Consider the following 14666-nt stretch of genomic DNA (forward strand, 5'->3'; position numbering starts at 1 on the left):
GATACAATTTGTTTGGATGGTTCAAGGTAAGTGAAATCCAGAATTCCAAAGCTTAGTAAGATGGTATTGGAGGTCTTCATTTCCAGTAAACACCAAGAGTGAAACTCTGGCCCCAGTGACGTCAATGGCAAACTCCCTTTGACTTAACATTTCCAAATTAGTCACAAACTAAAAGATATGAACAGACCATCCAAACCTAGAGGTTTCTACAAACTAAATTGGATCACTTCTCTTTAACCAATACACATCTCACCATATATGACATCTTGCCGTTTGACGACATCCTTCTTTTGCTGCCGCAAAAACTTGCTGTCCACTACTTGACTCCAGGATTCTGCCTCCAGCTGCTTGGAATCCATCTCGAAGTCCCCCATGAGTTGTCCTTCATTCATGTCTGCACCTGCATAAAAGCAGCATAAAGAGATGTCTGGTCCCACCTGAAATTCCCATTGGCTTTCTACAGCTTCAGGCTTTGTTCTGAATGCCACAAACACCATATCTACTCTCATTTACTGACATGGAAACAATTATATTGAATTTTACTGGGTAAGTACCAAACAATGCAAAGTACTTTTATAGGTTACTTGCTAGTTGCACCAAACAAGTCCACAACTATCATGTATACTGAACTCTGGTTTACAAGACAAGCAAGAACCAGTTATCTGCCATGCTTCTGTGTTCGGATGAATACAATGGGATCTCCTTCAGTGTTTGGATGAATACACTGGGATCTCTTACCCTCATCAGTTAGCGACTCCGTGGATTCATTCACCCGGCTGATTTTATGTAAAGAGTCTGTTGACTGTGACAGGAATTTCCAAGTATGTACTATGCTTTCATCATTGCCAACTCTGCAGAAAAAAGGAAATGCAGAACCCCATTCAGGACTCCAACATTCAAATGAATAACTTTTTAAAGTACACAAAACAAATATAATTTTAAATAAAACTGAAAGCTGCACTAAGTGTTGCCGATTATGCACAGGTATATGTATTGTGTGCGCATGTATTTATATATTTTATATATAATGCTAATAACTACAAATTAGGGCTCAACAAACTGGATCATCTACATTTCTAACTGAAATAATCATTTCCCTAAAACCTGAAGTGAACATTTGAGGTCTGAAAGAGTTTGGTAAACTGAATTTAATTATTTTCATTTTTGTATTGCCATTCCACCGCCTTATTTTCAAGATACTGTATTTCCAGCTCAGCTAATGCTGAGGAATATTGGAAATCTCTCAAGAGAGTCTGCACATGCAAAGTTCTAGCTGAATGAAATTCATCTAACATTTGGATAAGCAGTTAATCTTGTGGATGTTTTTCTAAACTAAGCCTTTTGATAATTTTCCCCTTCACAGCTCTGCAAACACATATCCAACACAGTTTTCTAAAATCACTGGTATTAGGGAAAATGGAAGAATTAATGATCATGGAAACCTCTATGTATAGCAGCACTCTGTGTGTGTGTAATTATTTTATACATATATACAAAATGCATGATGATGTGTGATGGTATGCAGCTTCTACTAGCTTACGTTGTGAATGGCTGCATTACATGCAAACTTCTGAAAATTTTAATTCCCAACACACAGGAAATTTGAAGTTATAGTTCCCACAGCAACTGCATCTTGACCCCTTTCCTCAGACAGTATGTGGTATTTGTTTTTCTGTATATGTTGTGACATTTTATACATCAATATACATGACACACACCCATAAATGTATTCCTAATGAAATATGGGGAATAATGTAGGTTGCTTACACTATGCATACTGTATGTATACCACACATACACACAGAGGCTTACCCTGCAATGTTCTGTATTGAGACGCTTTTTGAAAGTGTTGTAGTCTGCTGTGATCTCCTGTTATTGAATATTGAGGTTACGGTGCTTTCATCAGGGGCAAGTATTGCAGACCGAGGGCGCTCCTTAGGTTGTGAGGCTAGAAGAGAAATGCCAGATATCTGGTAAGAAACACCATCCAAACTCCTTGCTAACGCATTATGATGACTCGACCAAGCAAGATTCTCAAAATTCACTTCCTCTTTGCTGAGAAATAATCTCCTCTTCAACTGGTATCAACTGTCATAGCTCCACTGAAATTTAGCCTCATTCTCTGTCTTTACTGGTTTGTTAACACAGGGCCCATTCCAGATATCCCTGCTCAGGACATAATTTCCATTCACTTTAGTAGTTCTGCCTGAGTAAGACTTCAGAAGTAGTCCCCAGGTAAGTCTGGAGCCTATACTGAACACCAATGTGATTTACATTTGTTTGACCCATCTGGGCAGTTCCAAACTCTTAAGACACAATATTCTTATGTATAAATAACTTCTACGGCAATATAGAAAAAATGAACAATGTAAATGCTCAGTCATCATCTTCTGTGAGACTGTTCAATTGTTCGATTGTGTTCCTGTGCAGGGAAGTGGTGACCAGAGCACCAAATGGAACACTGGGCTTTCCTAATGTCGGAAGAAAGACCTTTGACTCCTCACTATAGTGCCTGCTGGAAGGGAGGGTTGGGTGGAATACACAAGTCCAGAAACACTCTCATGGGAAGCTGAGCAGAACTTTATTACAAAATGACCGAAACAGTCACTTACAGCAACTCGCCTTGGTGCTCTTATCACCTCCTTTGAGCTCTTCCAACCCTCCATTTGCCCTGACCCCCTTAGGACTGAGTTTCTGACTATCCATTGGTTCACACGATGGAGAGAGAAAGATCCTCCAGTTATGCAGAAGGGCTTGGTCATCTCTTCACATCATCACTAGCGCCCGCATCTCACTCCCTCTTTTTTCTTTCCCTGTTCAGCCTTCCTGTTTCCCACAGTGATGCTGCTGGTCCATCTGACAAAAGCAGCTTACTGAAATGGCCCAGTTTGGAACTACCCCTTCCATTTTAACTTCCCCATTGAACAAAACACTCAGTTCGATGTTGTTTTAAACATTCTCACAGTTTATGAATAACGCAGGTAACACCTATGATGTCATCTTTCCAGCCGAGAGCTTACTCGCTCCAGGAGAATTCTCAGCTGGCCAGCTACAGCCAAAATCTAGCTCCATTGCATTGTGTAAACAACAGAAAGGAGCTGGACCACTAAAAATACTGTGTCTCCAATACTAAAAACATGGCCTCTTTCTTCCATAGCTTGTATCTGCATAAGGTTATATGGGTACCACAAAACTGGCCCAACCATTTGCACAACATGAGCAATGCCTCTAAAATCCCAAATGTTCCGTATCACACAGGATATAATCACTTTATTCCTGTATCCTAAACTGTTTTATCTTTCATCGTATTGAAATGGGTAACAGTTGAACACGAGGGTAAAAGATTATACTGAATACAATGAAAAATAGCAACTTTTAAGGAGCTACACCAGAAAAAGAGGAAAGGGAAGGCTTCTTACTCTTGTTTCTCATAATTACTGTGGGTAACGAAGAGGTATCGTGTGCCTGAAGCATCCCTTTTTGTAGCTGAAAGAAAAAGAGATAGGTTTAATTTTTCCCGCTCCCAACATAAATAAAGGGCTGTGTATATCCACAGACACCTTACTTTAATTACGCAGTAACACCATTCTGAGTTCCCTCAGAACAGCTTAGATCCTAGATACAGTGCCCATCTACAAGCAGCATTATCTTCAGCATGGTGATACAGTCCGAGCCATCACAAAGTATGCAATCAAATATGGAGAAATATTTGCAATAAGAAGTAAAATAGGGAGACAATAATCCTGATATTGCTAGATAGCTGAAGTGTATTAAAGCCAAAAGGATCATTGAGGGAACAGTACACATAATTGTAGTGACTAGCTGTTAAATGTAACTATGTGCTCAGCACAGTGAACGCAGTCCTTGCCTCAAACAGCTTATGATTGAAAGACAGGACAGCACTGTTCCCTCTTAAGTTGTGCGTGTGCACATGCACACAGATCCTAAACCCCCACGCACATGGCAAAACGCCACGTACACAATAATTTGCACAGAAGCACAATAATTTGCACAGAAGAAACTTTTTGAGCACACGGCCTGTCAAAAATTAGAGGGAACATTGGACAGGAGCGAAAGACTTGAACAAGAAGAGCATGGTGGCTTGGTGAACCAGGATGGGAAAGGAGCTCCCCACACATGGGAGAACCATGAATTCCAATCAGAGGCGCTCAGCGATATTAACATACAAAAACTGCCTTGAAAGAATATTAAGGCTGCAAAGTCTAGCACTTAAAAGTTAAGAAATGCCAAAACTAAGGTTGTCCATGTAACCTTAATTTGGCTCCATGGCATTATGTTGTAGTCTAATTACAGGATCAGATGCTATTTTTTTTTTTTTTTTAAGAGGATCCATGCCTCATTCAGTGCACAGGATGGACGGTGCTCACAGACTGGGGAGCTATTCTATATTTCATTGCAACCTCATCCCAATCTCCCTGCTCACTGTGCCCACCACACCCAGGCCCGACTCCTCTCCCTGCTGTACTCCAGATGGGCCTCTTTCCCCTGCTGCCAGGGGAGTGTGGAGGGCACAGGAGAGAGTATCTTCCTGCTCTGGGTTCCTGTGCCCATAGCCACAGCGGCCCCTGGTACCAGGAGGAGCAATAGCAGGGGAAATCCAGTGCAGTTGTGGGCTGCAGCATGCTCAGTTGCTCGGTGGGGATGGTACATGCTCACGTGGGTCACACAGAGGTGCACAGGACAAGGGGTGCTCCATTAACAAACTGCTATTCAATATCTGTGTTATCCTCGTTGTTCGATGCATGGCTCCGCGCTGTGCTTACTGCACCCTGTTCAAACCCTACCCTGCAGAGAGAAGTATTAATCTCCTGATGGCCTTTTCAATGGTGCTGTAGCACCTGAGTGTTTCACAAATGTTAATTAGTTGATCTTCACACACCCCATGAGGTAAGGTATTATTACTCCTAGGAGTGTAGTGGAGGGTAAATATGGGCAAACTCTTCTGATTTGGGGAATATGGAGTGTAGGTTAGAGTAGTTTACTCAATTCTTCTTCTTTTTTTACCGTTTTACTGATAGGGAACTAAGGCACGGAAGCAGAAATGTCAAAAGCGTCCATTAATTGTGAGTGTCCGATTTGAGATGCCCGTAGCCTGATTCTTCAGAGAACACAGCACTTTATCTCTTCGGAACAGAGCTCCCACTGACTTCAGTTGGAATTCTGCAAATCAGACCTCAGGATCTCAAGTTAGGCACCAAGAAAGGGAAGGACACAAGGGTCACGTTAGAAAAGTTTGGTTTAAGTGACTTGTCTAGCATCACAAAGGAACTCTGTGGCAGAGGCTGGGTGGCATTCGAATGACTAAACAAAAAGACTATCCTTCCTCTTCCTGAAAGCCCCAGCCTCATTCACCACACACCTTCCAAGTTCTACAACAAATGAGGCCAGGAATCCTAAGTACAGCAGCCCTCTAACTACACAAGTCTGATTAATTTCCTGAGCACTGTCCATCCTCTGCACTGAATGAAGCGGGGGTCCTGTGGAAATATAGTATGTGATCATGTAAAGACTGTATCATCATGCATATGCACAAGAAGGAAAATTAAGTTTGCAGAGGGCAAACCTTAATTCTGGCATTTCCTAACTTTTGAGTGCTTGACTTTTCAACCACAATGTTCTCATACAGTAGGCTTTTTCGTAAGTAATTTCCTAGCTTTTTTTAAAATCAAACCGAAAAAACAAATTCTATATTGTGAAACCATATTGACTCCCATATTATATTATACATATATATATTATATATATAAAATCAGCAGCATTGCTGGAGTCTTTAGATCCACAGCACAGACCTGTCACTTGGGCTCACATGGTAACTCACAGCAGTAGTAGGTTGGCATCCTTTATATGGGACAGTCACTAGAGGGAGATGAGCAACCTCCTCCCCCTCCCCTGTGCTTGGCTCCAAGTCCCAGTCCTTGTTTCCCTCTTCCTCCACCACTTGTCCCCATCCCTGTCTTCCCATGGCTCTAAACAAACAGAATTGCATTTTACAAAACTTAGAATATGGTTTTTCCCTAGTCACATCAGACAAGGGAAGCAGAATTAATCTACAATTTGGGCGAGTATCATAAATTTCAGGAGAGTTGAGGAAAATGATCCCTCATAACAGGGGATTATGACGTTATGTCCAGCAGACTGGAAATTCCATTCCTGCACACGTTGCAAAAGATGTCTGCATGCTAAAACACTTCAAAATAAATGTTAATGTTCAGCAGACAACATGAAGCCTCTCACCTTCATTTTGACTTTTGCACAGGATACGAGACTCTCCTTACAGCCTTTGTGAACAATTGCATTGCAGTCTGTAAAGTGGGAAAACACACACACAAAAAGCCAGGTCAGAAGTTTGCCTTTTTATTTCCTCTTACATTTCTATGCGAGACTGTGGAGTAATTAGGGATTGTCACTTCCACTCATATACTAGAAGAGCAGCTCTAGATATTGCCAAATGTGCTGCCTTCCATGATAACGAGGCCATATGATTGATTGATTATTAACAAGATTTCCACACAGATTTCAACTGATTGGGAGTTCTACTTAAAAATCAATAGCATTCTATGCCCCAAATTACACAAACAAAGATGCTTGTTATTCTTTAGATGAAAAATAAGGGGGTGAACAGGAGCCACTGAACAACTAGGGACATGCTTGAAGACTTATGACTTCACAGGCAGGCAGAAGTAGGGGTCAATTATAACAGCAAAAGATTCTCCTTAAACACAAACATCATCTTAATTAGAGCAAGAATGACAGGAAACCAGATGCAGGAAAGGAACAGGGAAAAAAATCTTGCACGAATATGAAAAAAGATCACTGCTTTATATTTATATCTTCCACCACTCTGCAGAGACGCCAGAGAAGGTAACAGGAATGAGAGTCCGGACACTGGGTTTGCGATTTAGACTCTTGTCCACCTAGACTGAATTCCTCAGTTCATTTCATATAGGCCACTGATACGTTCCAAGGGTAACAACTCTCAACTCACTATTTAATACCAACCCGGCTTGCACATGACCCAGCGACTGGAGGTGAAAAAGCTCCACATCCTAATGCCTTGAGTTAGCCAATCACTCAGTGCATCAGATTTTGTCCTAATCATCCTGGAGATAAGCTGTCCATTAACGCTGGGCTCTACAAAGGGGGCGCAGGGAGTAACATGTCCATCACACACTGATTTATAATGGTATTTTGGTTACTAACTAACTCCTTGAAAATCCCCAGCCTAAAAACATTCAGATGAAACTCAATGTAACTAGATTCAGCAAATATACCTGGTCACTTTTGTCTAGACAGGGAAATCCATTTTAAATATTTAGTTTGCAAAATATATTTAAAAGGCTTCTAATAAAACCCGAAATAGAAAAACCCCTGAACGAACAAACAAAAAGGCCCAAATCATCATTAAGTTCACAGATATGTGTCTGCTAAATGGAAGGATGTGCATGCATGTTGAATGTGTCTCACAGCGGTAATGGGCGTTAGGGTTTATGCTCTTTTGTTGACTTCCCACAATTTCCTGTACATATGAAACAGAAAGACAAAAACCTGCTGTGCTGTGTAAAAACATAAAGATGATCACATCTCGGATCAAGGGAAAAAACTGCAACGGACCCAGAGAACTTTCTGTCTCTTTCTTGCCTCAGAACTCGTCTCCTTCCTGTTTGATACAACACCCCTTTTTCCTTGCTCATGCTTGTAGTAACATCTCCTGTGATCCTCACAGCCACAGGAGGGCTGGTCAAGAATCCCTAACCTTGCTGCTCAATGATGCTCTTGAATTGAGTGAAGTGATGCCACTGGGCCTGACCAAGGCTGAAAGCATTGCCATGATAGCAATCCCGCTAGACTGCCAGGACATGCAAAGTCAGAACTTGTCTGAGGTTGAACACACGTAAGGTTTCCTATATGTACTCTAGTTAGGAGGTTGGGAAGTCTCTTACAAGGCTAGTGCCACTTCTGTTTGGTATACTGTCTAGCGAGAAAATGCTTTTACAATGAGTTGCCATCACCTTAGTGGATAGCGTAAGTCTCCATGACTAATAAAGCAGGAGAGACCCAAGTCAGAAAAAGCTAGAAATATTACAGTCCAATTATTTGAGTTAAAAGTACTAATAGCCCCACCCCACTTTAGGTAATCCCCTTGGCCCCTCCAACCCTGTACACATCTCACAAATGAAGTTCCTGGAAACTACAACAACAAAAACCTTTTATGAGAGGGAAGAACCTCTAAATCTGAATCCCTTCGCACTTCTGGAGGTGGGGTAGGATTGGATTCCCTTGAGTCAAACCTGCCCCTCCAATTCTGGTTCTGGGCCTAGCTCTGATGGAGCTAAAAATCTCTCAAAAACAGATAATACTGTGATTTCCCCACCACACATGATGGCAGAAAACTCTCAAAAATTCTCAAATGATTCCATAAGATTTCTGCTGTCCTGGAACGGACATCCTGTCAGAACAGCTTGTGAGATTTCAGTGCTGTCAAATTCAAACTCAAGCCCTGCTTTGGCCTTGAACCTGTATTTCAAACCCTAGCCTAAACCAAATCCAGACCCAAATGTCACTTCCTCAGCTGATCTCTACAATAAAAACCCAAGCACTTAGGACAAGACAGGAGCTGGGAGCTGGCCAGGCAGCAGTTATTAATTCACTTTAACTGGTGCAAAAGTCACTGGATACTTTTACATGGAAATTCTGGACCAGCAACAAGTTTCAGCCTTGCAAGGAGATTCTTCAGCTCCCCTCACCCCCTAATTACAAAACCATTGATAATTACAGAAGGGAAAATTTCTGCTTTGCCCAGGCTGGTATTTTATATTAAAAAAAGAAATGAAAGGGGGAAAAAAGGCCAGAATTATTCAAAAATTGACCTTTAGAAACATCTATAACAATAGGCCAAAGCTCTGCAGATGTTTTTTTTTTTTTAAAAAAAGTCTACTCTCTTAAGAACTACCACGGCAAATATTGGCCATTAGTGCAGAAAAGTAGTAGAGCCTGAAGCAACAAGTGCTTTGTGAACAATGGAACTCTGGACCATTGCTGTTGAGTATTAGTCCTTTTAAAAGGGCATCAGCAGACTGTCATCATCAAGATGAAGAACTGGTTTAATTTGTGAGACGTAGAAACTGGCTGGTGTCCTCTGATATAACCCAGGCTGGGATACATGAGTGGCAATCATCCCCAACTGACATACAAATCTAGTATTCCTTCTGTGCACAAACCAAAGGGCTCCATTAACAGAAGAGGAACAAAACGACGGAGGAAAGCCACAAAAACCAGCCAAATCATCCGAGTAAAAAATCAGACAGCAACTGTTTTACACAGAATATATGGAAGTGAAAATGTGTGACATAATCAAGAGGCTAAATCTCTACTTTTTGTGCAAAACTCAACACAACTTTAACTATGAACTTGCTACTGGCACCTCCATAATGACGACTTTCTTTTGGTGTCACAAAAACACACTTTGCTGCTTGGCTTGAAAGTTTCACACACTGATGTGCTGCATCCCATTTCCCAAAACAATACGCTTCCTGTCTTTGGAAAGAGTTTTGCAAGTTGCAAAATGAAGCAAGTACTGCAAACGAACCAGGCCCCTAAAACCAGTGTGTCTTTAATCTGACACAAAACACCCTGACCGAATATCTGATTCTTAGGCTTCATCTGGCCTACTGAATATTCCACGTGTTCTACAGAGAGCTAACGTACACCGTACATTACTTTAATTTTGACAGAAGCTGTTGACTACACCGACACCACACATCACCAGTGGTGGCATGGTATGTGTAGCTATACACTGCAGCGAAAAGCAGGCTGCGTTCACACTGTCATTTGTAGCTACACACGTCAGTGAAAGGTTTTGGTTGGGAGAGTCAGTGGGGATAGGCGGGCCTTTGCCAGAGCCTTTCCCTGCTGCCCCTACCCTGCCGGGGCCTTTCCCCGTGCAAGGGAAATGCTCCTGCAGCAGGGAACGGGTGGAACCTCTCCCCCCTGCCAGAGCCTTTCCTATTCTGCCGCAGGAAGCCACCCAAACTTTTTTCCACTACCTCCTGCCGCCAGAGCCTTCCCTTGTTGAGGGAAATCTATTCCTGTGGCAGGAAAGGCACCAGAAGTGGGACACAGCTATTTTTAGCCGTGTAGACGAGGAGACATGACGTTGGCGAGTAAAGAGCATGTAGGGTACATACTCGCATACATGCCCATGCCCTTCAGACATGTCTTTACTTGCCCGAGCCATGTTTCGCCAGCTTTAATGCTATTTATTTTTACCTGTGCTAGGGGAGTTCTGTGGGATGTACCCCAGATGCTGCCCAAAAAGTGTGCCCGGTAGATGTATCTTAAGGCTATATCTACAGTATGTTACAGCGTACTGCATGCCACCGTACAGATGATGGTGGGCTTGAATAGCCGTGTGCACTCTAACACCCCCGTGCGGACACTGCGGTCATAAATTAGAAGTCCTGTTTGAAGAGAACTATGTTAACACAAACTAGGAATCTTAGTTCATGCCTGCAGTGTCCACACGAGGAAGTAACAATGCACTGCTATTCGCACCCCCGTAGTCCAACGCGTCAGGCAGTGCAGACAATTCCTAAGTCAAGTAGGGCTGGATTACTTACACCCATCGAAGCAAAAAATAAAAATACAATCACACAAAACTTATGCCCATGTTATAGCATCCTTTACAGTGGACATCATACAATGGAGTAGATGGCCCTTGCGGTCCCTTCTAACCCTATGGTTCGATGATTCTTGGCTAAGACACAGGATGTATATTTAGGCACAATGCTTAAGTGAGAGAGATTTCACATGTGCATATGTAGGAGGAGATTTTGAAAGGCAAAAAGAGCAGCTAGATACTCAACTTCCATGAAAATAAACAGAATCTGGGCACCTGATACCCATTTGAATCTTTGAAAATCTTCCCCTTGCTCTCTGCATGCCGTGACTGACTGCAGGGAAGCAGCTACTGTCATTGTGTAGCAAAGATGTTTAATACCTTTGTTTGATAGCGATAGCCATCTTACTTTTCTGTGTCTATATTTGTCTTGTTAGGAGAGAACTCTCAGCAATTTTCATTGTGCGCCACACCCTATGCCGTGTGCATGCATATTAACTTAAAATAAACCTTGCACAGTTTAAACCTGTATACTGAAAGGAAATGCTACCCATACAAGTACATCCAAGACAATGTTAATTTTTTTGGCATGGAACACGTATCCCTATCTGCACAGGTCCACAGACAGCCAGGAATTTATTAGCAGCTACTTTCTGGAGCAATTTAAGCTCATCAGCATGTAACAAGTTAAATCAGGTAATGTTTTGTACCCTAAATGGATTGGGAAGATTTAAAAAATAAGCACAGGAGGGGAGAGGATGGATTTAAGCACACATAATTGTTAAAATTTTCCACTTCCTGGCAGGTTAACATGGACCAGGTTTCATACAATCGTGCTGCTGTCCCTTCTCCTTCAGGAAACTCCAAAGCTGCCTCTGACTCTAGAGATACAACTAGTTATTGTTCCCTTCCCGCCCCGCAACATTTTTAGACGCTGGTCATCTGTTGCAGTTGAGTGTCCTTGTGCTGCCTGCCAAATGGGTGAATGCTGCAGTCTGCATCCTCTAGGAGGACAGGCCATTCACAGCTTCCTATTTTGCAGTAGTTTAGGACCAGAGCCTCTCTCCCAATGGAAAGGCAGCACATGCTGAGCAGTTCTCAGATCAGCAGCCAAGCACCAGACTGAGAGCCAGTGGCCTCTGCTTTCGACCAGGAGAGGTACTTGTAAATACTTTGTATTGTTTCTAAACATGAGGATAAAAATTATCACTGATTCAACAGCAAGCGATCAACAGCACAGGGCAGCTTTCTAAATACCCTGTGGTTTTGAACTGTAAACTGAAGGAGTGACTGTTTTGGTCTCTGCTGAACTAAGTCTGACAACTTTACTGAATTTCATGTGGCGGACTGTAATGTGAAGAACATTTTGCTTAGGGGCTAGAACAAGAACATCAAACTAATTTAAACAGAAGCCCGTATCTCCCAGTGGCCAACATGCTGTCTATGCTCCGTTTAGGCTTGGCACAATTTGATTTTTTTTCTAATTTTGACAATTTTTATCAATTTTTAGTTGACGATTCCCCTCCCCAATTTTTAACTTTTTTTTTCTATTTGTAACTACTTTTATTTTTACAGCTGTAGAGTTGGATTAAGGGCAGTGCTGACAGTTGGGCTGAAGAGGTGTCCCTGTGCAGGGGGATGCTGCAGTCATCATGGTGCAACGGAAAGAGAACCCCAGCCAGGACTGTAAGGAGGAGGACAAGCTGCCAGCTGGAGGGGAAGCCACCCTGCTGCTGAACAGTTCCAGCCCTGGGAGAGCTTCCACACTCCTGGCTGGTGAGTGAGCAAGTAGGGCCATGACAGTGTAGCTGTAGGGGGCTCCTGGCAAAGTTGCGTGGCCAGTGACAATGAAAGCCTGCACATACATGGTATGGGGAAGGCTGGAGTCCTAGTGGGGAACAGCAGAGACCCCCCCCAACCTTGGTCAGGACCTCGAGGAGGAGGAACGGGTCCCCAGCTGCAGAGACAGCAGGGTAGCTACCTCCGCAGCCAGGGACGACGACGACTCCTCCTCGCAGTCCTGGCCAGGGGTATCTGTTTTGCCAGGTCAGGACTGTGGCCTCTCCACCACACCGTGCGCCTGCAGGGATCATGTGTCGTTGGCCCTGAGGCAGCGCAGGAGAGCTTTATTGTCGTGGACCCACTCACTCACACAGAGGGCTGCCCGCAGGCAGGCTGGTACCAACAGATATTTTTTTTCTTTGATTTCAGCGTGGCAGCTGAAACCGACATTTACTGACAGTTATCTATTAAAATCGAATGTGGCCAAGCCTAGCTACCTTATACCTACAGAGCGTGGATTACATATTCTGCAACACCAATGCATTTATATGTCTACGCCTTCCCCACTAATACTCACCCTACGCATGCATCAATAAATAGCTGTTGTTCATATAGTGTTTTCAGCATTATATTCTTATCCCTTGAGACTACATTAGTCCAAGCCAACAGCTACTACTAGGCAGGGAATAGATAAACTACCTGGTTTTTGTTTTTGGCCGGCAAGGTTTGTACCTGATGCATCAGCAACAAGTAAGCACATCTCAGGGACCTGGAAATTCCCCTTACCAAAAGCACCTGAATGCATGGTAAGATGCACCAATGAGTAGGGCAGCTACTCTTAACCTTCAGAGCACAGGATTTATTCAGGTCTGAAAGCAGTTTAAATAGAACTGCTACAACCAACTTAGCTTGCAAAAAAAAAAAAAGGTAGTCCTTTGATCTGAGACACACCATCATCACCTTGCACATGTGATGGGAAAAGTGGGAGTGTGTTCCAATTTCAAAATGTTGTGTTGCTACCACCGAGATCTCACTGGAACACTGAATCAATATTTGCTGGAGCTAAAGCAGGAGGCAGGCTAGGGATAGGATAGAGAGTTCTTTTTTTCCTGAAGTTAAAATGGAAAACTAAACAGTCATGACGCAAGCTAGCTTTCCCTATCACCCCCAAAAGCTATATAACAATGCATCTCAGTCCCAAGCACTAGTAATATACCACAGTCCTGATCTGTTACCTCTAAACAGATACAGATGACTATACTGAACAGCATCATACCTGTAAACTGGGCCAAACATCAGCTATGAATTAGATTGAAAATCAATCTCCATTTCACTTGAGAGTCATATTTGAACCCTTGCTACTTGACATGAAAGGTTGAGACATTAACCAGATCGGGTTCTCCCTGATCAGAATTCTCAAACTTGTAGGGGGAATAAAGCAAAAGGTCCATGACCAGCATCCTGATTCTGGCTGACAGGCTTTCCACCAACAGTGGAACACAAAGAAAAAACTACTTACTTGCACAGAGGTATGAATCTTTGTTGAAAGGTTTCATACAGTGGTAACAGTTGATTGGACCCACAGTAGGGGCTGCACTGAAGAGGTGTCCATTTAACATCTTCTTGTCTTTTTCTTTCTCCCTGGAATCTTTGTCCTTCTCTTTAGTCTTCTCCTTATCTTTCTCTTTTTCCTGAAAAGGGAAAAAGGACCAGTAGAGTCTAGTGACAAATCCCCCATGGTTGGAGCTATGAGTACATTGATCCATACACACCTTACCAATAGCCACATGTCTTCATAAATCTTAGCTAGGGAAGCAAATTTACAACCTTTGCAGAAAAGCATTAACACTATGGATTTCCTGTGTCCTCTCTCTACACAGGCATTTTGCAAGTACAGCAGCTCAAGAAATTAGGTCTCTTCTCATCAGAGCATCTCTGTTTCTTCCCATCTTTGTCTTTAAACATATGCCCTGGTTCTGATCATTACTAAATGGCACCCTGAGAAAACTCAATCTCTTCAGCACTTTCAACGGATTGTTGCATAACTAAAATAACAGGTTTTGTGTAGGCCAAACTTTCAATATGAAGTTAATTTTTACGGCCAATGTAAAAACTAATTTTTTAAGTGTATTTTAAAGGAGAAAGACGGACCTTTATTTTGGGGTGGGCTGATAGAATTCTCTTCCTTATTTTCCTCTTGACTAGTTTGAGCTGCCTTCTTCAGTTTCATTCAATGAGCTGTGAATAA

General features: G+C 42.6%; 1 protein-coding gene across 4 annotated transcripts in view; it reads right to left on the bottom strand.

The window, feature by feature from the left end:
* Positions 1-14666, bottom strand: part of AKAP13 (A-kinase anchoring protein 13) — a 325968-nt gene that overhangs the window by 27564 nt on the left and 283738 nt on the right. For all 4 annotated transcript variants that reach the window (XM_084642499.1, XM_084642498.1, XM_084642496.1 and 1 more), the window contains 6 exons: positions 13938-14109; positions 6256-6323; positions 3420-3486; positions 1813-1948; positions 739-851; positions 254-400 (listed from right to left, as the gene is read on the bottom strand). In XM_084642499.1, coding sequence (XP_084498625.1) covers positions 254-400; positions 739-851; positions 1813-1948; positions 3420-3486; positions 6256-6323; positions 13938-14109 — 703 coding nt within the window. The remainder of the gene's footprint in view (positions 1-253; positions 401-738; positions 852-1812; positions 1949-3419; positions 3487-6255; positions 6324-13937; positions 14110-14666) is intronic.

Source organism: Lepidochelys olivacea (assembly GCF_965140295.1).
Source record: "Lepidochelys olivacea isolate rLepOli2 genome assembly, chromosome: 10".
Taxonomy (NCBI): domain Eukaryota; kingdom Metazoa; phylum Chordata; order Testudines; family Cheloniidae; genus Lepidochelys; species Lepidochelys olivacea.